The sequence below is a fragment of the Ruditapes philippinarum genome, unplaced genomic scaffold, assembly GCF_026571515.1.
Source record: "Ruditapes philippinarum isolate M1 unplaced genomic scaffold, ASM2657151v2 ctg819_1_1_1_1, whole genome shotgun sequence".
Taxonomy (NCBI): Eukaryota; Metazoa; Mollusca; class Bivalvia; order Venerida; family Veneridae; genus Ruditapes; species Ruditapes philippinarum.
The window spans coordinates 232,215-255,954 of record NW_026851906.1 but is presented as its reverse complement, the minus strand read 5'-3'; the positions used below and the strand labels follow the sequence as shown (position 1 = coordinate 255,954).

Below are 23,740 nucleotides of genomic sequence, written 5' to 3'. Positions count from 1 at the left end.
TGTTATTGCAGTAATTGTTGCAGTAATTGTTGTTGTTGTTGGTAAAGGAACTGAAAATTTCAGTTTTCGAAAAACGCCGGGAATTCGATAAACTTTTTGTGTGTTTTGGGGTGTGGCGTGCGCTCTTTTCAAGTGAACTAATACATCGAAATCGTCACTTGGCCTTTTTTTGCAAAAGTATTTGCTTCGTCCGTAGTATATATTCAGTTTTGAATCGTTTCTTGTACGAAAGTTAATTTCTCTACTTGAGTTTTATTTAGTTTTTGTCTTAAGGCGACATGATATCATTTAGAGAACGGTGAAACCTACACATTTTCTAACCATCTTCGTGACAAGAATATATTACGTAAGCACATGGAGATTTGTTAAAATGATCCTTACCACGTGGCAGAGGAAATTAATACTCATTAACTTCTTTTGACTAAAGGCAAAACCAAAACAGAGTCGTTCGAAAACATAAGACGAGTTGAGCGACAGCATGTGTTATTGGTTGTCCCAATATTCTGTGAAAATATTGTTTAAAAGCTAAATAAAATAGAAACTAGTTTGCTATTACCCATATAATTGACACATTTTCACAAATTTACATAGAAAGATATCATCAATAAACAACAAAATGATGTCATAAATAACATGTCAACTATTTGGATCGTGGCGTACGTAAAACGTCAAAGACGACATAAACCTATTTTAAGCGCCTTTCCGTGACATTCAACGCATAAACAGTTCAGCTTTACCCTTAAATCGTCAATTACTGGCTTTAATCATTTGATTGTTAAACTCTGTTGAATGTCTGGATGGCAAACATTAATTTTTTTATAGAAGTGAATTTCCGGTCTCGTTGCATCTGCTTGAGCTATTGAAAATAGGTTTTTTATGCGTTTTTGCTTTCTTTTGATGCAGAACTCTGGGTCCGTTCATGACTTAAACAAATGCTGGGGATATGTTACTGGACTGTTCTATTAGGTACATTAGTCATCCCTAAATACTGTTCGCTGCGCCGCAAATTTTTGGACGTCGTCATTTTAACTTTCCTATTTTCTGTGAGATATTTTAACTGAAATATTTTGAGATAATGTCATCAGAAAAGCAGAGGAAGGGCATGTGAGATATTGTGCAGACACATCATCAGATATTTTAGATATAAGCCTATTTAAAGTATTTATAACAAAATGAAAAAAATCTGAAGTGCCCTGAGAGCGCAAACTAATTTCCTTAATGCTGAAAATTTTAAGTAGATAGAGCAATTATTTTGTAAATGATTTGATATACTAGTATAATAAACTAACAGGTGATGTATGTAAATTATTATCTACAGATGTTAAAAATGAACCTCCTATAAAAAATTACACGGACTTTTGGGTCAACCCTCGTACAAAAGTGTAATATCAGACTCATATATATATCAATCTTAGTGTTACATACTAGTATGAATTATTATTACTATTATAAGAATTTTACAAGTAACATTTAACAATTTTTCCAACGATTCACAATCCTGTGTTTTGTGTCTATTTCAGGCATATCCGCAATGACTGCCGTTTGTTTATTAGTTAATTGGTGTTTGTTTCATTTCGCATGGTAAATTACACATGTTCAGCTAATTCAAACTCAAGCTTAAAATTTTCATAGTCATAGCGACTCTTTGTATTGCTAAAAACTTTTTTCTCCGACTTTTGTCCAGCATCTGAACCTAAAATATAAAGTACAGAAACGTATGTTTTGTTACACAAAGAGATAAATGTAGCTAGGTAACAGTTTTATTCAAGGTCATTCTACTTTAAATCAGTTTAAATAAAGTGGCTTCAATTGCTCGATAATTCTACATTGCAATATCAGGAATGCATTAAAATAAGCTTACAAAATGTAGATTATACATGTACATTGTAATTATGTTCTAAAGGGGCAATTACGCGTATGCGGTGATTAATTTAATATATCAATATATTTAATTAATATATTTGATATATAATTTTACCGAGGTTACATCGAAAACAATGAAATTTACACGGTGTACATATGAGAACAGTGTCATAGTATGTACGGAAGCCCTTCAAGAGTAATGAAATATATACGAATAATAAAACATGTACGGAGAATCATCGGAGTAAAAAGTTGGCAATCCCTCTAGAGTAGTGAAATATATACGGAAATTCGTCAAGAACAATGACATTTATTCAGAGTTCCGCAAGGGAAATGAAACATTTATGGTAATCTATTGAGAACAATTACATATATACGGAGTTCCCCAAGAGCAATGAAATATGTACGGAGTTGCATCAAAAGAATTTAGATAGATACGGAGATTATTCGAGAGGAATGAAATGTATACAATGATCCCTAAAGATAAATGTAATATATACGGAGATTCATATAGAAAAACAGATTAATTTACAGAGAGCCTTAAGAGCAAAAGAAATAAACGGTGATACATAAAGAAAAAATAGATTATATACAGAGAGCCTTAATAGCACAATAATATAAACGGTGATACACAAGGAAAAATAGATTATACACGGAAAACCTCAACTGTACAAGAATATATACGGAGGCACACAAGGGGAAAAAGAATTATACACAGAGAGCCTCAAGAGCACAAGAACAATACGGAGATACACAAGAATAAAATAGATTATACACGTAGAGCGGAGATCCGTAAAAAAAAAAAAAAAAATCTTTTACACGGATGGTCTTAAGAGCACAAAATTATATACGGAGAGCATAAAAGAGCATTGTAAAACATGCAGAACTTTTTTTCGAACAATGCGATATACATAGAGGGTAACCAAACGCTGTATTAGACATGAAGAGACTCCACTGAGGATTTTTTTAACTTGACGAGACTTTAATATTTATCAAAGATTTTGTACCATTTGATAAAGGTCTGGACTAATAACCTATGTGAAAATTTTCAGATAATTCTATCCCCTATTTTTTCCGAGAATAATCATTATGACATAAAAATGAAAAGCATGTTACTCAATCGGCTAAAAATGCACACACAAAATCGATATTCAATGAATTCTGAGTGAATTCCTTTATTTTTCTTTGCAGTCTTTTGCATTAAAGTACTTCAGTTCAAATTTTATGTTTTAAGGTTTTTGACCTCAGTTGAGCTCCTTTAATAAGATGAACAGCATAATTATGGCGATTAAAATTATAGTGCGATGATAACAGATTTATTGTTTGAGTAAAGTGAATTTTGTTTCTATATATCGCTCAATTTGTAATTTTCATATTACTTGTCGTTTTCTTTTCAACTGTGACATAAGTGGCATTCCTGTAAAAAGACAAAAATGAACATCATATTAATCCGTTCGGTTGCATTCAGCAAATCGACACAGTAAAATGACTTTGATAATCTTCTAACAATTACATATTAATGGATATGGTGATGCTTTTGGCCAATCCATCAATCCGTTCATCCATCCATGCGTCCGTACGTACGAATGCACAAACATGAAAGCACTTTTGTGGTAACTGAACTTTCTCTTTGATGTCATTCATTCCATAAGCTTCTATGTGGCTATATTTCTTTAACCTGACTAAAAAGAACTATAGGGATAACAATAATGGTAATAAAATAGCCATCAATGTACTACCCCGTTATAATTTTTATCCATGCGGCCGCCAGTTCATCCGCCAATCCTTCCATACATCTCGCTAGCATCGATATAACAATAATCATCATCATTATAAAGTTATCTTTGGTATCATTTAAATAATAGCAAATCAAAATATGCGAAAACTATTGCTGGTATGGTGAGAGTTCACATTTTTGTGGCATATTGAAGCCGACACCATCTCTTGTGTTCGAAGTAATTGATATTGATTTATTTTCTATGATACAAGACATTGATAAAAATTCAACTCACGTAAAGCAGTTTCTTTGTTCCATATTCTCTAAAAGAGAAAAAAATATTAAGAATTCAAAAGTACATTGTATGTCATATTTGCAGGATTGGATAAAACCACCTGGAATAGCAAAAAAACATGAACCCTAAAACGTATATGACGTTGTCCTTAGGATAACATTTCTATACAAGTGTATGCAATGCTTACGCATAATCTTTTCTTTTGTAATCATCATCATTATCATCATCATCATCATCATTAAAAACAACAATAACAACTACATCATCATTGTATTCATTTACCCTGCTTTAAGTTTGGAACAGAATGGCAGTAAAAGTGTTTGAATTGGAAACAAATACATCTGCCCTGCTTTAAGTTTGGAACAGAATGGCAGTAAAAGTGTTTGAATTGGAAACAAATGCATTTATCCTGCTTTAAGTTTGGAACAGAATGGCAGTAAGAGTATAAGTAACTAATATACCATTAGGTTCAGCCCTACATCACACCGACTTTCGGCTGAATCGTTCATGCTTGCTTATTAAAAAGAATATATGAATTGGATATGAATTTGTTGCTCTGACTTGAACGAGTTAAAACAAAACCCTTTCATGCAGCTTGGCGTTAATTCAGTATCTAAGATACGTACGTAAACAAGCAAATCTACAACCAAAAATTACCATTACGACGATCTGGAAATGATTCCTCGCGACACTTTCTCTTTCCATATCCAACAATGACGATGATAATAATAATCAGGACAACCGTTACCGTAATGAAGAAATCTAGGAGTATGTTTGTAGTCTGTCCCGTTTCCTCGATTACACAACTTTTGTCTGCAGAAACATGATGTTATTTCAGTCAATATCATTATTATGCTCTTTGTTATAAGCTTATATAATTGAAATATCAAACTTGAAATAATGTTTAAATTCTTAGGTTCCTAGAACAAATAATAGAATCACCACTACTGTAAAGATAAGAAAATGAATTTTTTAACGTATTTTATTCGTTTCTTAAATGCTTGTTTCGTTTGGTTGGTTTTGAGATGTCACGAGGATTTGTAGTTACTTATAGATTAAATATTGCTTTGATGAATAAGATAAACGTTATATTATAGTGAATTACAATTATTTTATTTGACCGTTTAATGGAAGGGAAGTAGACTTTTCATAGGGAAGTATGAACTATTAACAAATCGGTAATCCACTGCAATGCATAAAGTAAAACAAAATAATTGTCTAAGGAAATGAAAATTACAATTTCAAATATGGTTTGCCATACCTGTCTCGTGTCCGGTTGAAATATTGATGCTGTCAGTTGTCGATAATGTCGATAATGTTGATAAAACTTCTGATGAAGAAATTGTAGAATATGAAAAGGATGTGGAGGTTGAAACATTTGTAGGTCCATGCTCTATGGTAGTATCATTTACGGGTTTCACCGTACCTTCCGCTGACATGAACTCTGTTGTTTTCTTATGTTTTCCGTCCGGTGTAGTAGTATCTGAATCCTCTGAGAATCTGCTTGTTTGAAAGAAAATCCTTGTCAATACAGAAGACATTCTAACGTCTTGAGATGATACTTCCTTAGTATAAGGCAGTGTAGATATTTCCAACTCTGTTGAAGAAGACAGTGAAGCCTCTTCAGATGAGGCCCTTTCAGATGATACCGTTTCTGTTGAAGAAGGCAGTGAGGCCCCTTCAGATGAAGCCCCTTCAGATACTGTTTCTGTTGAAGAAGACAGTGTTCCTTCTTCAGATGATACTGTTTCTGTTGAAGAAGACAGTGTTCCACCTTCAGATGATACTGTTTCTGTTGATGAAGAGAGTGTTCCACCTTCAGATGATACCGTTTCTGAAGTGTAAGATAGTGGTGTCCTATTATCTGGTTCCATTTTTGTAGTAGCAAATAATCCAGTGTATTGCGATATTGTTCTCTCCGTTGTTTTGGACATTCTTTTTGTGGACGAAGGTGTCACATTTCCTTGGGTAATTCTAGTTTCAAATAGTCTCGTTGTTGAATAATGATCACGTGATGAAACCGAGTCACGTGATGTTTCTTCAGTTGTGTACGTTATGTTCAGACTTATAGAAATATCATTTGCGCTTACACGTACAATACCATTTGTTAAAGTACATTCAGTATCATATCTGCCATCATCAGAGGAAGCTAAGTTTTTAATAATGATTGTGTGCGGATTTTCTGAAATAACATATTTAGTCGAGTTTTTTAGGTGTCTGAAAGGGCTGACACGTCTCCATGTATACCATTCAAGATCCGCCGAAGGATTGAAATATATTTTAGCGGAAACTGTTTCTCCCGTTTGAATGTATTCCAAAGAAAGTTTACCACAATCTGAAAGAATAAAAAGAAATTTTGAAAAAAAAACGGAATTTAAATTTTACACGTATGTTCACAAAATGGCACTGGTAATTGGTTAACATAGTGGGACATATAAAACTCATATAATTTTCTGTTGTTTCTTTTTCTGATAAGTATTTGCTTGCTACAATTTATCTAAAGGTTTATATTCACATGTAATAAGATAACGAATATAAGATAGATAAACTTGTTAAGATGTTTAACTTCAGAAAATATATTTGTATCGTGAAGCCCTTCCGTCTGATCATTCGGTTACCGCAGGACATCAGTAATTTTGTTTCCGTATATTTGACATGTAAGTAGAATAAATCAAAGCACAGAAGGCGCTGAGTTTGTTTAGGTCTCAGAATGTCAGAAAGGTGAATGTTGTGAGATTATCAACCAATTTGTTTTTGTATAGTGCCACCAATGCTTTGCAGTGTTTTAACTGTAGTACATTGGCTATAAGACTAATTGCAACACTGATATTCAATTCAATGTTTATTTAATTATTAATAATTTTATAAAAATGAGTTGCCTCAACTGGGATTTAAACTCCAGACCTCTCGATTCCTAAGCGAGCGTGCAAACCCCTCGGCCACGGTGAAGTTACATGTTAAAGGCCTGAAGAGAACCATATTATTCTAAACTAGGGTTTGTAACTCTTATTATTTCGACGCTAAACCTGTTGTTTAACACAGATGTAAATAATCAAGGAGCTTACTATAAGCATGTATATCTACAAAGAATAAAATAATATTACAAATCTTCGACCATTCGGGAACAATTTCGCCACTCAAATTCCAAATGAGGTCCATATGTGTTCAAGACATCCCTGATGCATGATATAAATATCATCAATATAATTACGTATCATTTCCATAAAGCAATACATGTTTTAATGTTTTGTGAATCATTCTGTAATTAAAACTACATCCGAAGCAGATCCGAAACAGCAAAACTCATTTCTCATGCGTCATTTTAAAATGTCGTCACACATAAACGTTTTAGAAAGTTGATGACATCCAATCGTTTTATTTTAATCTTTTATTATACATGTAAAGTGTTATATCTCTGTGTGTGGCGCTGGTCGCGGGTTATGTCATGATTTTCCGAATATCACCTCATGTTTACAAATTTTTAGAAACGTCCACGTCTGATTCATTATCACTATACAAACAAGTAGAGATTTTGATGCTAAAGCATCAAGTCGCCGGATAGAAAATGATTGTTTTATCATAAATATAAGAAAATATCAGTTAAATTAAAGAAAAGAGAAACAATATGTTGAGTAACTGTTCATTCACAATAAAACATCATATATGAAGCAAACTTGCTTAGCAATATTGTCAAGGAACTGCTTTATTAACCTGAGACTCATTTATTTTCAGGAGGTGTTTCGTTAGTTTACGTAACTTATTATATGTTTAATGCTAAAGATTTAATTGATAGTAAAGATATTAAATCAATTAATATTGTTCGATGGCCTGGTGGTGGCAAGTATGACGAAGTTGTGACCTAGTAGGCCAAGTTCGAATCTTTGAAAATCCCTTTTGCAGTTTTCATAAAACTTTTATCATTTCTTTTAACTATATGAAACATAAGTTGCTAAATCGTGTTTCATTTCTAGCATTTTTTTATTTCATAATTTTGATAAATTTTGTAATTAAGGCGAGTGATATTCTTGTAATTCTACTTGTAATTATACCGTTATACCAGACATCGAAATCCGTATTGTATACTTCAGAATCCAATAATTACCTCCAAATAATTAACGGTCATCGAATATTTGAAAATATATATGTTTTAATTATTGCATGAAGTAATGCAATTCCACCGTAAAAGTGGTATCTGCATAAAAAATATTTTTATGCGCTATCGAAAAAATAAACTATTTAGTTGAAATCAATATTCCTGTCGTTACATACGATATAGTTAACGTTTAATTGCTTTTCAGTTCGATAAAATATTAACAAAAAGATGTTTTATTAGTTTTCTTTAATTATTATGTATCTAATACGATTCCGAATCCCTACCGTCATACGGTTTTGGTAACCTGCACGAAGGAAATCGACCTTTCTAATGATATAAAATATGAAACTGATTAATGAAAGATAACTTTGTATTTATTTATACATTTGCATCTAATCAGGCGCCATACCTTTTCAACTATTCACAAGTTACTATTATGTCTTATCTGATCAGCAATCTGTTACTATTAATAGATTTTATAACAATAACATACAACGTGTAGTCACGTGATTCTACAGGGAGAATCTGTTTATAATTAGATAAAATAATGAAATATAATAGGTCTCATAAGATATAAACAACCAAATAATTTTAATGTGTCATTTCAAATATCATTCATGATTTATCAATCATAAAATAGCAACACATGACACTTAGAAAAAAAGTAAAAGTATCCCTAAATTCACTGACTGGTCCATAGGGATACGTTATTAATTCATTTTATGAAAATTGTTATGTTGCTTTTAAAGAAGTCAATATTTGTATATTTCATTTCAATTAGCAACGTTACTTTGTTTTTGAATTTTTAAGATTATGAAAAATAATTATGGTCCTTAATTGTTCAGTAATTGATTTGCTTTTATATTCAGATTTTAAGGCCTTCTCCTACGATAGATATAATATTTAACTGTTACAAATATAGTCGCCGGTTTCTACCGGCGACTAATTATAAATAGCTTAAACAATCTGAATGCCTTAATGGGGCCAAGGATACAGGCGTTGATATTTTTGCTTATTCATAACATACGCGCTCTTTCATACTACATCGTCATAGATTAACACAACATATCTGGCTTTGATAGTATCTAATTTAAGACTTTCTTTGTCCATAACAAGTTGTCAAATGAATTCATCGAATGATAACGAATACATTTATTTTCCTTTTTACATTCGATAGTAACATTTAAATTTCGTATTTTCAGGAAAAAAAAATTTCACGCCCGAAGTTCCCAAATTTTAGAAAAAGAAAGAGCATCGAATCACTAGGATATCTGATTTGTACGAGGGGACGTAGCCCCCTAGTATTTATCAGATTTCCAAGTGTTTTGATGTTGTTTCTCTTTTGTATCATGGTCAAACATAAAAACACGTTCCCTGTTGTCACAATATGAAACCCCATAAAAAAGTAACCAATGAACAAGCATGTGAATATGATATTTCTATCGCTTTCCCTTTCTCTGCAGTCACAATAGGTAAATCCCAGCAAAAATGAGCCAATCAATGGGCATGGTCTGGAGTGCGGGTAACTAATACCTGCACTCCAGTTAACGCATTTTGCATGTATATGTAACCGATTTAACTCGGACACATTTTCAATAGAAAGGATCCAAACTATGATACAATATACAGTTAGTGTAGGCAATCGGAATCACCTTATGAAAAGCGTTATTTTTTCATTTTTTCGGCCAAAAGCCGTCTGATTTTACATTGACTTCCGCTAAAATTAACAGTAAAGAAATGAATATAGGCAGAATTTCCAGAGGTCTGTTCGATTGCGCGATGGCAAGAAGTGTTGGAAAAAGATATAAGTCAGAATACATATAAAAACACAATAATGATATTTTCTAGATGTTTCTAACAGCTTTTTAATATATATATATGAAATTAAATATGACAGATCGCCTTTTTGATACTTTTGCGTTCGATTGGGTTTCTCTTCTGAGCTGTTCTAGTCATTATATTCTGTTCTCGAAGCGGGCATAAGACGATTGAAACGAACTTTCGAATAATTTACAAATGAAATTAGTGTACAGTATCTACTAAATCATTGTTTTATTATAAATTCCTATTCAAATCAAATTCCATTTTGATTAAAATCAAATAATGTAAGTAATATTGTTTAAATTCAAATTGACAATTAATGGGGAAAAACAATGCGGGTAAAAATGAACTGAAATAAAACTATTGAGGACAAATAAAATGTTCTGTTGGCGGTAAGCATGGTTAGTAGTAGCTTATCCTATGCAAGTTAACAAGTTTGTCTTCGGTCGAGTTTCTTTTTAAAGATACTTCTTTTTGTGGAGTGCTTTAATTTGTAACATTAATATGACATAATCTAATAGTAACAGGTGTCATTTCTTTTCTAAACATCGTAGAATTGTTACACTGCTTACAAAGGTTTTCTTGAAATCTTGACATCAAATTCTGATGAATACAAAATAGAAATCGACATGAAAAAAAATAAATTGATTGTTTTAAAACATTAGGCAAACATTATACAGTAATTGTAGAAAAGGTCATTTTAGAATATAAAAGACTTCATTTACAACAATGGTTATCTAAACAATTTGTCATTCAAGTAGTTCTGGGCCACTCAAAACATATATTTCCTTACACACAAGTGCTGATTGTTTTAAAAATTATACCATCTTATTCTTTTGTCAATTGAAACATTTGGAACGTATCATTATGTTTTTATTGATGAATAGAAAAGAAATTAATTAATGTGATTCGGATTGCCTTAGATTCGGATTGCCTAAACCTACTGTACATATTCGTGATTTCCATGAAGAAAAAAAGCGGTAAATATGCTTTGAAAATTAACATAGTTTCAGTTAAAACAATGATGGTGATTATGTCATCATATGGACCAGCTAACAGTTACGTCTTAACCAATCGACAAAGACATGTTAAAGCTACATTGCACTTATGGATATAAGATAGAAACATATTTTCGAGACTGAGCACTAGATTGCTCAATATTTTCATTAATGAAAATACATGTATATCAGCTAGTGTACGCTCGTGAGTAAAGTATAATTTGATCACGCCAAAAAAGGGGGGGGGGGTTAAAAGAAAGAAAGAAAAACAATTCATTATTCTTTTGCTTGTTTAAGATATTAGAGTTTTTTCACTGATTTTGTTTGTTTATGTTTTCCTTTTTCCCGTCATCAAACTATGATAAAACTGCTCGAATTTTACATCATTTTTAACACAATGCTTAAAATAATATTCATGCGCTTCCCGTCACATTTTACTTACTCGTGAGTGTATTTCTGACGAAATTTCAAAAGTTTACAATCAAATGTTACCGACTTACAAAGGAAGACGACTTACGAATACGAATAGGAATTTTATTCAGCATAAAACAAAATACACTGCTTAAAGCAAATAAGAATGCTACACATGTACGGTGAGAGGAATAGTAGTTAACAATACACAGTTTTCTGAAGAATTCAAGTTAATATAGGAACAAATAAGACTTGTACTTCGATCAACAATATAGTTTTACGGAAAAGGACTTACCATTGGAACACAAAACGGTGTTAACAATCAACAAAAGTAACACGTATCCGAGAAAATACACCCTGTCCATGTTATATTCTCTATCAATATATCATTTTAATCATATCTTCTTTTTAACTTACTTTCTTTAAGTATATGGTAAGAAATGGAAAAAAACGTCCGGCTTCCTTCTATAGTGAATATACATGTTTTAAGTAGACATTAAGAGCAAACAAACCCTAATATTAAGAATACTTAGAAAACATATGACTATTTAGTCGGTTATAAAGGCCACCTCATCTTAAAACAAATATACAAAAAAGTATCTGGAAATACGAGGGTTGTTCAAAAAGAAATAGGACTGCAGCTCTACCGTTCATATTTTTTTATTTGCGTACACAATTTTACAAGAGACAAATTTCGGAACATGTTGTGCAAGGATCTAAATCCTATTACATTTTGAGCAACCCTCGTATTTTACAAAATGGGTACTATTTTATGGAGTCAATCAATTTAAAAGTACTATACTTGTGTGATGGCATGTTTTATCATTTCCAGCTTTTATCCTTTAGTATCAGTAAAAACTGTTTTATAAAAAATAAACTTGAAAAGTTAATTGATAGGCCCCTACCGAATAACAATAGTTTCAGCCACAAACATTAACATGTGCTCTTTTGTTTACAAAAAAGCTGTGGTGAAATTCTCATTGTATCCACTAACCATGCTTTGCACTTAATTGTTTGTTATTTTATTCAATTGTGTCTTGCCGGTAACTTAACGAAAAAAAGCATTCTGATATTGACCATGATAACGTTGTTGTTGTTGTTGCTGCTGCTGCTGTTGCTGTTGTTGTTGTTGTTTGTACAGATCATATATTTTATTTATAGTGTATTATACGTATTTATTACATGCTTTTCGGTGGTTTATAGAAATATATCAGTGATATAAAATTGGTAATTTCACTGTTTGAAACAGTGAAATTACCCCTTTGATAATTTCACTGTTTTGAAATTACGCCCCTTACGTTGTTTCAGTGAAATACCAGCGTGCACAGTACTGGGTACCAACTTAATGACGTGACGTCGTAAATGACGTCACGTTCTATTATTATTTGGCGCGCTTTTCATTCAGTATTAGGTTTAATGTCTTTTTAAAACGTTTCTTTGCATGTAATAAAAAGAAAATTTGTTTAGTTTAGTGTAAGATCGAAATATATTTCACCTTGTGAACACCAAAAGTTTCATATTTCACTCGTGGCTACGCCACTCGTGAAATATACCTTTTGGTGCCCACTCGGTGAAATATATTCCGATCTTACACTGAACTAAACAAATATCCTCTATATAATACATCTACAAAATTTTGATATTACAACCTATGACACTGTGAGATATAGAGGATATTCAAGTTTTTTCTGTAAATACATGATTTATTTTCATTGAGTGGTATGAAAAAAAAATATTTCATGAGTGGCGGTAGCCACGAGTGAAATATGGTAATTTTTATGCCACAAGATGAAAATAAATCATGTATTTATAGAAAAAACTTGAATTTTCTGTTTATTATATACATTTTTCTCTTTCTGGACATTAAAATTTGAAATACTTTCCCTTAAATTTTGAGTACTGGTAGAATTTAAAAGAAAGTACATTGTAGTTCGGCAAGACACTAGTGAAAATACGGAAAATATGTTTCACTGCAGTGAAAAAAAATTTTTACGGTGAAAATACGGAAAATGAAAATACGCATTTTATTTCATCAATATTTCTCAATATTTCATTTAAAAGTATATAATAAACAGTCATATTAATGATATCAAAAGTGTTTGGTCACGATATGGTGTAATGGCATTTTGATGACTTAACAATGCCAATCAAGCTGTAAATGAATGAGGAAATATAATCGTATGACAGATTCAATTGAATTTCTTAAAAGCATAGCTGATGTTATATTGTCAATCAATTATAATGTTTTCTTTTTTATGCATATGTTCCATCCCGGACCGCATTCCTTGTTCTTTCTGTAGTTGTTGAAACTTAAGCATTTAAAGTTGTTTTTTTTAAACCAGGAATGTCATAAACTTTTTGTGTGTGTGGCACATGTGCATTCTCTGCAAGTAAACTACTTTTCTTGCGGAAGTATTTGCATCGTCCTTAGTACATTTTCAGTTTTGAATCGTTTTTTTTTTGCGGAAGTTAGTTTCTGTACTTGAGTTTCTTATGGCGACGTGACACCATTTAGAGAACGATGAAACCTACACATTTTCTAACAAGCCTTGTGAGGTCAGCACAGGGTGATTTATTGAATAAAAATGATAACGACCCTTATCAGTAGGCAGAGGAAAGTAATGCTCATTACTCAATTGCTCAATTGCTATTGACTAAAGTCAAAACCAAAACAGACACGTCGAAAACATAAGAAGAGTTGAGCGACAGCATTTGTTAAAGCAGCACGCCTTCAGATTCATGTTAAATTCATGAAAAATTTGGAAATATATTTAAAAGTGAAATAATGTGAGGTGAATAAATAAAGTAATTGACATATTGCAGTCGGCACTTACAACCCACGAAAATTACCTAAATTGGTCAATATATGCAAGAACAGGCTTTTCTGCGTTAGTAACGCAGTTGAAATATGGTGATAATATACTTAAACCGCTGAAACATGTAAAAGATAACATTTCATCTTGAATGTTTTTACCTTTCTTAAAAGTTTAGTGCATTTTTCTAATTATTAGTTTTCTTGAAATATATTGGCTTATCTGGAGGCGTGCAGCTTTAAAAGGTGTTGGAAACTTAAAAGAAAAACATCCAGGTCAAACAGTCAATGGTCAAACTGTGGCAAATTAGTTAAATGATTAAACGAATGGACGCGTGTAAAATCTCATTCCGAAAAAAAACGTGATACATTTGTGTTTGATTCAGATGGAGAAGACTGACATATTGTCAATGTTTGCTCCTGAACAAGAAAAATGATAAGGTACAATATTTTCACCAATAATTGTCAGAAGAAATGTAACATATCAATTGTCACTAATCTTGTGTTCAGTCTAAAATATTTTCAAGTAAGTTAGAAGGACAAAAGTGATCCAATGCGACTGTTTGACAATACATCGATCGGCAAGGGGATACGAGATTACCGGTTGTCCAATACCGCGATCTGAACATAATGAAACTGGTCCTGGAGAACAATATATTTCTGAAGGATGCTCATATTTTTGGCAAGAAGAATTTGAGTCGCGTCACGACAAATCCAACATAGTGCGTTTGCGACCAGCATGGATCCAGACCAGCCTGCACATCCGCGCAGTCTGATCAGGATCCATGCTGTTCGCTTACCAACTCTATTACAAGTAGAGAAACTGATAGCGAACCGCATGGATCCTGATCAGACTGCGTGGATGCGCAAGCTGGTCTGGATCCATGCTGGTCGCAAACGCACTATGTTGGTTTTGTCGTGACGCGGCTCATTTGTTGTTGGTTGATACACAGTCGGAATTTAAATATTCGTAATGTTAATAACCTTAAATGTTTTAAAGAAAAATACAAAGCATATCTTGATGTTCATATGAATGAATGAGTGAGTGAATGAATGAATGAATAAATATATGAACGAACGAATGAACGAACGAACAAATGATGCAATATACATAAATGTTTAAACAAAAATTGTTGAGTGCCTGTCGAAAGTATATGAGTTGTATTATTCTAAAAATTACATATTATACATTCATTTTTCTACCTATGAATGTCCTGTTGTTGTTGTTGTTGTTGTTTTCTTTTTCAGAAGGCCACTTTGGAAATAAGATATATATGATTGTTATTGTATGTTCTTAATGTGTAACCTTCTTTAAATAAAGATATTATTATTATTATTATTATTTGATATGTCAGAGTGAGTGGTCCTTGAACAAGACAGTGATACTAAAATTATTCGAGCTTTGGGGTCATCCAAATGATGGATTCAATTGTTTCATTCCAGAACTAAAAGACTCAACTATTTTACTCTAAGATACATCATCTTTAAACATTTGCCCTCGATACTATGTCCATACCACGGGAATATCTATCTTTGTATATGCCTTTCAGCTCGCACAGATTTTTTCCCAAAGTAGTAAGTTATTTGCAGAAATAGCATTGTACAGTCATATAACGAGTTTTAGCAAATAAGTTGACAAGAAAACATTACCCACAGTTACAGAAGTTGTGGCTACTATATCACTTTTCTATATTTTTGAATACAAAATTGAAAAAGATCAAGCGGATACAGTCATCGACACAAAGTTTATTCGTCAAGAAAGTGTACAATATCACACAACAAATACATGTGTATATGTAAAAAATAGTCCCCATTTCTGTAAACAGTATATACGCTTACAATAAAAGGAAGTTCCATTATATTTTGCATAATACATGCTAACTGAAAACAATCTTACACAATCATACGAAGTGATATAAATAATTAAGAAAACACTAATGAATTAATTCAAAATTGATTCATAATGCATAACCATGACCAAATTTTGATGAAGTCACATTTAATCATTGATGACTTTGCATAAATAAAACATTGTTAATACATGTACGCATAAATTATTCATTATAAATGATAAATTATTGCTGGATTTTACTTCTTCAATTATTAATAATTTAGAGTAATTATAAACTTTTTTTTTTCATTTTCATGTTTAAACATATTTGATTTTGCATGACTAAACAACTTGTGTTTTCCTCTTTATTGTTTCAATAAATAATTTAACTCTTTAGGGATTCTTATTTTCTCTATTCAATCAAACCGAGTCTCAAACATTTTCAATTTGCCGTGTTGGGCTTTCTTTGGGGATTCTTTGTTTCCTCTATTTTTAGCAAAACCTTTCTCTTCTCGCCCCTGTCATACTACTGTCAGTATTTACTCTTCATTTCGCAACGCCTCTCAATTAACTTTGATCGCAATTAGTCTCAGTTATAAAGATATTTCTCTGAAACAAGTTATTCCATCCCTCAAAAAGCCTCTCGCTATAATAATTGATAACAGTTTGTTTATATACTGCAATCAGAGCCATGCTCTACCTTTCCGTACAATCCAAGCAGACTCTCTACACAGTTCAGTTTTTACATTTTGAATTTGAGCATTTCAAAAGTCAAAGTAAAAAGTCCATTTCACAAGTTTAATGAGATAAATGTCCATTTATCTCATCGTTTTCCCTTTTTGCTTTTTCCGTCTGTACCAAGACGATGGAGCTTTTCTAATTGGAGGGATGAAAGCTTTTCTATCAAAGTCAATGGCATCGTAATGACACGGTTGAAACTTTGCATGAATAATTAACTCTTTTTCCTTGTCTACATCCGACTCTAAATCCTGATCAGGTAAGTCTAAAACAGCGTACTGAAGTTCTCTACGGCTTGCTCGGCTGGCACGTGTCTGCAGAAAATAACTTTAAAAATCAGAAAGAAAACACATCTGAAAATTCTTGCTTCGGTTACGTGACCATAATTATAAAAAATCATGTATTGTATGCATGAAATTGTTCTCCTTCAAAGTAAAATGTAAGTGAAAGTTTACAATGTGTAAGTGGTAATATATATATTGTTCATAACTCATTTCTTTGGGTTGGTTACAAAATTATTTTATACTAAAGATAGGTAAGTTAATTTGAATAAAACAATTTTTTCAACACTGGCTCATTTAGTCGTTCAATTCGTTGGTTACCTTATCTCTGTGCGGGCGGGGTACGAGGTTAGAGTACATGACTGGTTCCTGGCATTGCTCGGCTTGCTGGTCAGTTCTGTCTTCATCCAGGGACATTGTTATCTCCGAGCAGTTTATTCTAGGAAACTGTATGGAGTAGTCCATGTTGTAGAGCTTTTCAGTATCACAGTTTCCAATCTTGATTATCTCTTCATTGTTTGAATTATTTTTGGAAACCTTTGCGTAGACATCAGCATTAATGTTTTTATCTTGTGCATCCAAGTTCATGTCTTTTGTTTCATTTTCAACAGTATCTTTCTTGCTGTCATGAATATTTAGAATAGTTTCATCACGAGTTGCCGTTTTAACATATTCGTAATTGTTTTCCTCTTCAGCTTCGATGGCTTTAACTGCAGTATCTGGAAGGTCGACAAGAATGTCTGCATACTCAACTTCAACGTTGTCTGTTTCGCCAACAAATGCGTCATTTACGTTTACTAAATCGTACTCGCCTTCATCTGACGCTATAGCAACCCCTGTATGAAACTGTTGTGAAGCAACAAACATCTCTTTTGATAGTCCATGAACGGGATTCACTTGCATCTTCTCTACTTTCGCATAGTCTAAAACCAATTCGCCAGTGTCAATTTCATTATACATAGATAAAGGGTCTGAAAATAAATTAATACCTCTATTTGATGTTGAATAGAATAGTTTACAAAAGTGGCACACACTTAGACTACTTTTAAATAAATAGTTAAAAAGAATTATTTTTTTTAAACAAGAGAAAATATCTTCTTTGAATGACCCTTACCTTCGTGGCATACATGGTGTTCTTGACCAGTTCTGAAAAAGACACATAATAGAATAAGTTTAGCAATAAAACTGATCTATTCTTTGAGATCAGTATGTACTATTGCTCAAAATGTGCGGCAACAACAAAATGATTAAGTGGCTAAATAGGATATAAGGAACGGACCGATCTACAAACAGTGTACGTATGATTATTTGAACATCAATCAAAAACGTAATGTCATCAACTTAATAGCATTGGCAATTAGATTTTATATTAATATTGTAAACTTATTGCATAAATCATGTAATTGACATAGCACAACACTGATTTGGCATGCATGCCATCAGGGTCGCGTTCAGTAAATACTGGTGTTCCTAAGGGTGCAGTTAAACGTTTTCAACTTCAAACCTTATTGTATGGCTGGTTTGTCATAAACGTCTTTTGCCGATGGTTATAAGGTCTACTTATTTAATAGTATCAAAAGTAATAATAAAAGAAATATAGAAATAAAACAGTACTCACGCTGATGTTCCTTCGTCACTAACTAAGCGTTTGGTCCCTGAAATAAAAAAAATATAAACTATAGGTAAACACGCTATAAATTACTCTAACTTTCAAGCTAACTGTATATTGTTGATAATATTCATTATTTGTAAGTTTTATAACATTAACATATATTATTCACGTTTTTACGGCTGCGGTCTGGCTTGTATTTTGCCGGATTTCTTTTTTCTTGTTCGTCGGAAATTTAGGAATTGCCGTCAAAGCAGAGCACCCATAAGTTACCTTATTTTAAAAATGAGCGCCGACGATGAAAAACAATGTCCAATAGATTTCTATAAGAAAATATAGCACTTCTTCATTAATGTACTGTGGCATTTCATATAATACAACATTCCAGATTGCATCCGTACAATATGGAAGAAATAATTTTAACGTCATGTTCCTTTTTTGCTTGCTTTGGAAATTAGCATGCTGAAAGTAGTACCTTGATTTCCTCCGCGTTGTTTACAAAATACGAGGTAAACAATCCCAGAAATAATCGCCACTATGACAACAGCACAGATTGAGGTCACAATTATGGCAGTGCTTCCAATACCTGAATCTGCTACTAATGAAGACGCTGTGGGCTTCGAACCTGAAAAGGAGATGCAAAATCAAATTAAACTTTACGCTGCCTGTTGCGGCAACTGAATAAATCTACCCAAGCGGCCATTCTAGACCAAGAATTGCCGTGCCGCGCTCTGTACGCTATTCAGTCAGTACATATTTTAAAATTTTCCCTACGAAAGATAAATGGTTAGGTGAACAAAATTTTTCAAGCCTTACCAAGATCAATAGCATGGTAAGAGTTAAGTATAAGCTGTGCAATGATAATCTGGAATTTGAAGAAAGAAAAAAAAGCTAGCTTTTTATTCTGTTTCCTATGACACTTGACTTGAGTGAGGATACTTCCTTCTGTCATGTGATATTGCAAGTAAGAAAATGTCAAAATTATTTTCAAAACTGTAATATCAAACTTTTACTGTTACTTATGAAATGCCTGTTCTGATCATAAAATATTTGAGCTGTGCCATGACAAAACTAACATAGTGCGTTTGCAACCAGCATGGGTCCAGACCAGTCTGCACATCCGCGCAGTCTGATCAGAATCCATCGCAGTCTGATCAGAATCCATGCTGTTCGCTTACAAACCCTATTACAAGTAAAAAAAACTTTTAGCGAACAGCATGGATCCTGATCAGACTGCGCGGATGCGCAGGCTGGTCTGGATCCATGCTGGTCGCAAACGCACTATGTTGGTTTTGTCGTGACACGGCTTATTTACAATGAATGTAGCAAAATGTAAACAGAGGTTTTTTGACTTCAATACAAAGTACCATAGCATTTAAACTGTACTAATTGGCAAAGAACAGACGAAGCAAAAGATAGAACAACTAAATGGCATGTATGTTTTTTGTCTGTTGCTGTTGTGTTTTTTGTTGTTGTTTTTTTTCTTTTGTGTTGTTGTTGTTGTTGTTGTTTCGGATATCTTTACAAGACACTAAGAATGAAAAGCTTTTGGAAATAAAAATAAATTAAGAGACAATTTGAGGCCATATGGGCCTTTAAGGTTACTCAATCTGAGTCCATAAATGAACTGTATCTGGAAATATTTCACAGTTCTCTATGAAACATGTTCTTGAATTTTACTGAATGAAATGCAATTTTGACTTTAGTAAACTTTAGAAAATGTTTTATTATCACTTCTTTTAAAGATATCTCATTCTCAAATTTGATATTTGGAAATATTGAATATTGCAACACTGTCTCTTTGTAAAAACAAAATCAACATGTTATGATTTCATAACGTAGTTTTAAACTCTAAACACTAGGTGGGTACAATGTACAATTTTAATATAAAGTAACATTGAAAATCTGGCAGTTTTTTCAAAGAAAGGACAAACTTTACTTGACCTGTAATAGGGAATGCAGCTTCCCATACATAGTTTGCACATTCTTATATACAATTTACACATATTCGGTAAGAATTTCATAGATTTCAATAAAATTTCTGCGATAAAATTATTTTACTTAAACATGAGCATAGTATATCTTTAAGGAGTGTCGTTGTATAAAAATAGCAAATAGAAACTTAATACATTACAGTCAAGAGTTAAACTTGAGAAAAAATACTTGCCAACTCTTAAAAACTGTCTCCCAACACAATTGAAACTTAAGTATCCGAGATTAAAGTAGTTCGGACGAATATCTTAACCAACACTATTCTAGTTTCGTGTGGTGTAAATGATGCTTTATAACAATAGATTTTGACCGAGGTACTTGTTACGTTCTAGTTTAATGACTAATAATTTATTGTATTTTCTTAATTAAAAAATCAGAGGACATTTACGGGATTGTCTTTTGAAGGGTTAAAATTGAAACATTCATAATTATCAGTATTAAAACAACAGCACCCACGGATATATTTCATTCTACAGTAATAATGGAAACTAGTCATACAATGAAGTATTATATATTACAGTTATTATTATTATGAAGTATTAAAGGGACTCCACTGAGGTTTTTTGATGTGAAGGGACCAAAAATATTTTTTCAAGATTTTTGTATAACGAGATGTATTTCTAGACCAATCATCATGTACAAAGTTTCAGATAATTACTCCGTTTCCCAGAAATAATCAATTTTATCGTGCAAATTGGCCCAATAAATGAAAACCGTTTAAACACTTTTCACTCAAATCGGCCAAAAATCGCAAAAAAGTCGACCGTGTATACTTCTATATCATCTATTGTTTGGTTTCAAATTTAAATGTACCAGTTGATTTAAGAAAGAATTTCAAAATTTTTTATCTTTGGCTATTGGACCTCAGTGGAGTTCCTTTAAAACATACACTGTGTTGCAACATACAGGACATTATGCACAGATTTGTAATTTGTAATACATGTATACGTTTATTTGTATCCAACTCCATACAGAAAAGGGGGTAGATATTTTGAGTTTCAAAGGGAGTTTCTGAGGTGCAAAGATTTAAAGCTCCATTAAACGTGTGCTCGGATTACTGTCTGATGCGTAAGACTATTTGTTATTACAATTGGAGTAGGGAGGGATCACGCTCTCGGTAGACAGAATTATCATTACCACTAGGCTAATGGTGTCCGCTCTTAATTAATAAAGATGGCATGTTTGAATGTTAATGTTAAAAGTATTCACCTGGCGTGTGTGTCGGTGGTTCGGGTAATATGACCATGACTTTGTCACTATTGTAAAAAATGTTTTGTCTTGTCCAGCACTCGACTTCATATCGCCCAACATCAAGAGGGTTCAAATTACGAATAAGCAACGTATAGTCTTCTTCGTTGTACTTCGTTTTGTTGTATTTGAATGTATCGCTGTTTTTCTGAAGAATTATTTCTGATACTGTAGACGATGAAATATTTCTGGTTACTATCCATCGGTAGTGGTGAGATTCTTCAATGAAAGGTTTGAGTTCGTTACTCGGGTATAAACGAATTCTGCAATCAACTGAGTTCGCTTTGTATTCATACACGACCTTGAGGTGCCCACAGGCTGGAATGTATAGAAAGGAAATAATTCTAAACCTACTGCATTTATTATTTAGAAAAATTTAAAGTGACATTATGCTTATTTTGTTTCGTCAATTTGAGTTGAATTAACATATATTTTAAAAGTTAAACTGTAATAATAGCAATTTACAAACAGTCAATACTGAAAATGTTAAGGATAAAATATAAATCTGCCTAAAATATAAAAAGTCTGCATCACGTGCACTTTGGTTCATAAATTGTAAGTTACAGGTAAAATCTGGTGGATATTTGCAGAATACCTTGCGACACGTGAGCTATTTTATCATTCATGCTAAGTAAATTGAATTATTGCAAAAAGCTAACTTATTTTGGCTTTCGCTTGTTCACTCACTATATAACCTTGGATGGAATAATGTCCATGGAAGTAACGCCCACACTGTAAATACCATACCCTGACAGGCTACTCTATCCTGGGTAAGAAGAATTGGAATGTCACGCAAATGGTGACTTTCCCGTCCAACCGGAAATTGAAGACCTCAGATGCTACAAATGGTGACTTTAAATCTTTACTGAGAAAGAGGACCTCAAAAACTCCTAAAATGCTGATTTCCAAGCTTAGCTTAAGAAGAAGACACGGTTCTCCACAAATGGTGACTTTTTTTGGTTAACCGGGGAAGCCAACTTTGGATTTTCCACAAATGGTTCCTAGCTCAACCGGGGGAAGAAGACCTAGGGTGTTCCATAAATGTTTTTCAACTTTAACAGGGGCAGAAGGGATTGGGTGCTCAATATATGACTTTGGATGTTCTGCAAATGGTGTCATCCAAGCTTATCAAGAAGACTTACGAAGTAAACTTCTGATGTCCAACGAATGGTGATTTATTAGCTTAGGTGGGGAAGATTTCATCAAATACCCCACAGTGTAATATTTCAGACATCCCACTTAAAGCCAATGCTGTCATCTTTGCCTCGAACATTTTTCTAAACTTCTAGAGGGTCCGAGTCCATCGCATGCAGTGAGAGATAATGTTTTGAAGTAAAAATACCATAATAAACAATTGCCAGTTTTAGAACATACAAAATCCAAGTCTTATACCAATATCCATTAAGTTTATAAATATTTCAAGAAGCACTGCCTAGAAACCTACTCTCAATTTTAATTTCAATTATAATGAAGCACTATTAAACTGTTCGGCAATGTAAAACAAGTAAGGTTTGCAAAAGAAAAAGAAAATCAATCATAGTTACCTATTTCAGTTTGTCCAAATTTATATAAACTACACACAAATAAGCAAATATAAGCATATTTGAAATCCATATCTTCCAATGTCAGTTAAATTATAACTTTTATAAATCATAATATAACAGACAAATCTAGTTAAGTAATCTCTGAGTCATAAATGTGTGTCCGTCTTCGTGATGACCATATATAGCATATTCATATTTAATCTGTCCATCTTCACGTTACACCATTCGCGTTTTAGTGTTACCCTTTATCACGTCAAGTAAAGCTACTCATAATAATTGTTTGTTTCTCATGGACCTTATTAAAATTATATTCTTATACTGTATTCCGTACACCAAAGGTATTCAAGTACTATGTTCCTTTGAACAAATTATTAATGTATCATACTCCGTTATCCACGCGTATTCATCATAATTATATCGTAGTCCATTGACCAAACATATTCTTTTACCGTATTCTGTCGACAAAACATATTCATATACCGTATTC

At 32.6% G+C, this 23,740-nt stretch overlaps 2 protein-coding genes across 2 annotated transcripts; both read right to left on the bottom strand.

The window, feature by feature from the left end:
• Nucleotides 1-2,742: 2,742 nt before the first annotated feature.
• LOC132742358 (mucin-17-like) lies at nt 2,743-11,751 on the bottom strand. The gene is made up of 5 exons (XM_060730736.1): nt 11,494-11,751; nt 5,137-6,210; nt 4,533-4,688; nt 3,876-3,903; nt 2,743-3,280 (listed from the first exon to the last, which is right to left on the bottom strand). The coding sequence occupies exons 1-5, from the start codon at nt 11,561-11,563 to the stop codon at nt 3,220-3,222; spliced, it is 1,389 nt and encodes a 462-aa protein (XP_060586719.1). The 5' UTR covers nt 11,564-11,751; the 3' UTR covers nt 2,743-3,219.
• Nucleotides 11,752-15,738: 3,987 nt separating this feature from the next.
• Nucleotides 15,739-23,509, bottom strand: LOC132742420 (uncharacterized). The gene is made up of 7 exons (XM_060730844.1): nt 23,254-23,509; nt 21,671-22,027; nt 18,945-19,094; nt 18,479-18,515; nt 17,975-18,006; nt 17,182-17,831; nt 15,739-16,893 (listed from the first exon to the last, which is right to left on the bottom strand). Exons 1-7 carry the CDS (start codon nt 23,321-23,323, stop codon nt 16,660-16,662), a joined length of 1,530 nt encoding a protein of 509 aa, XP_060586827.1. The 5' UTR covers nt 23,324-23,509; the 3' UTR covers nt 15,739-16,659.
• Nucleotides 23,510-23,740: the final 231 nt, after the last annotated feature.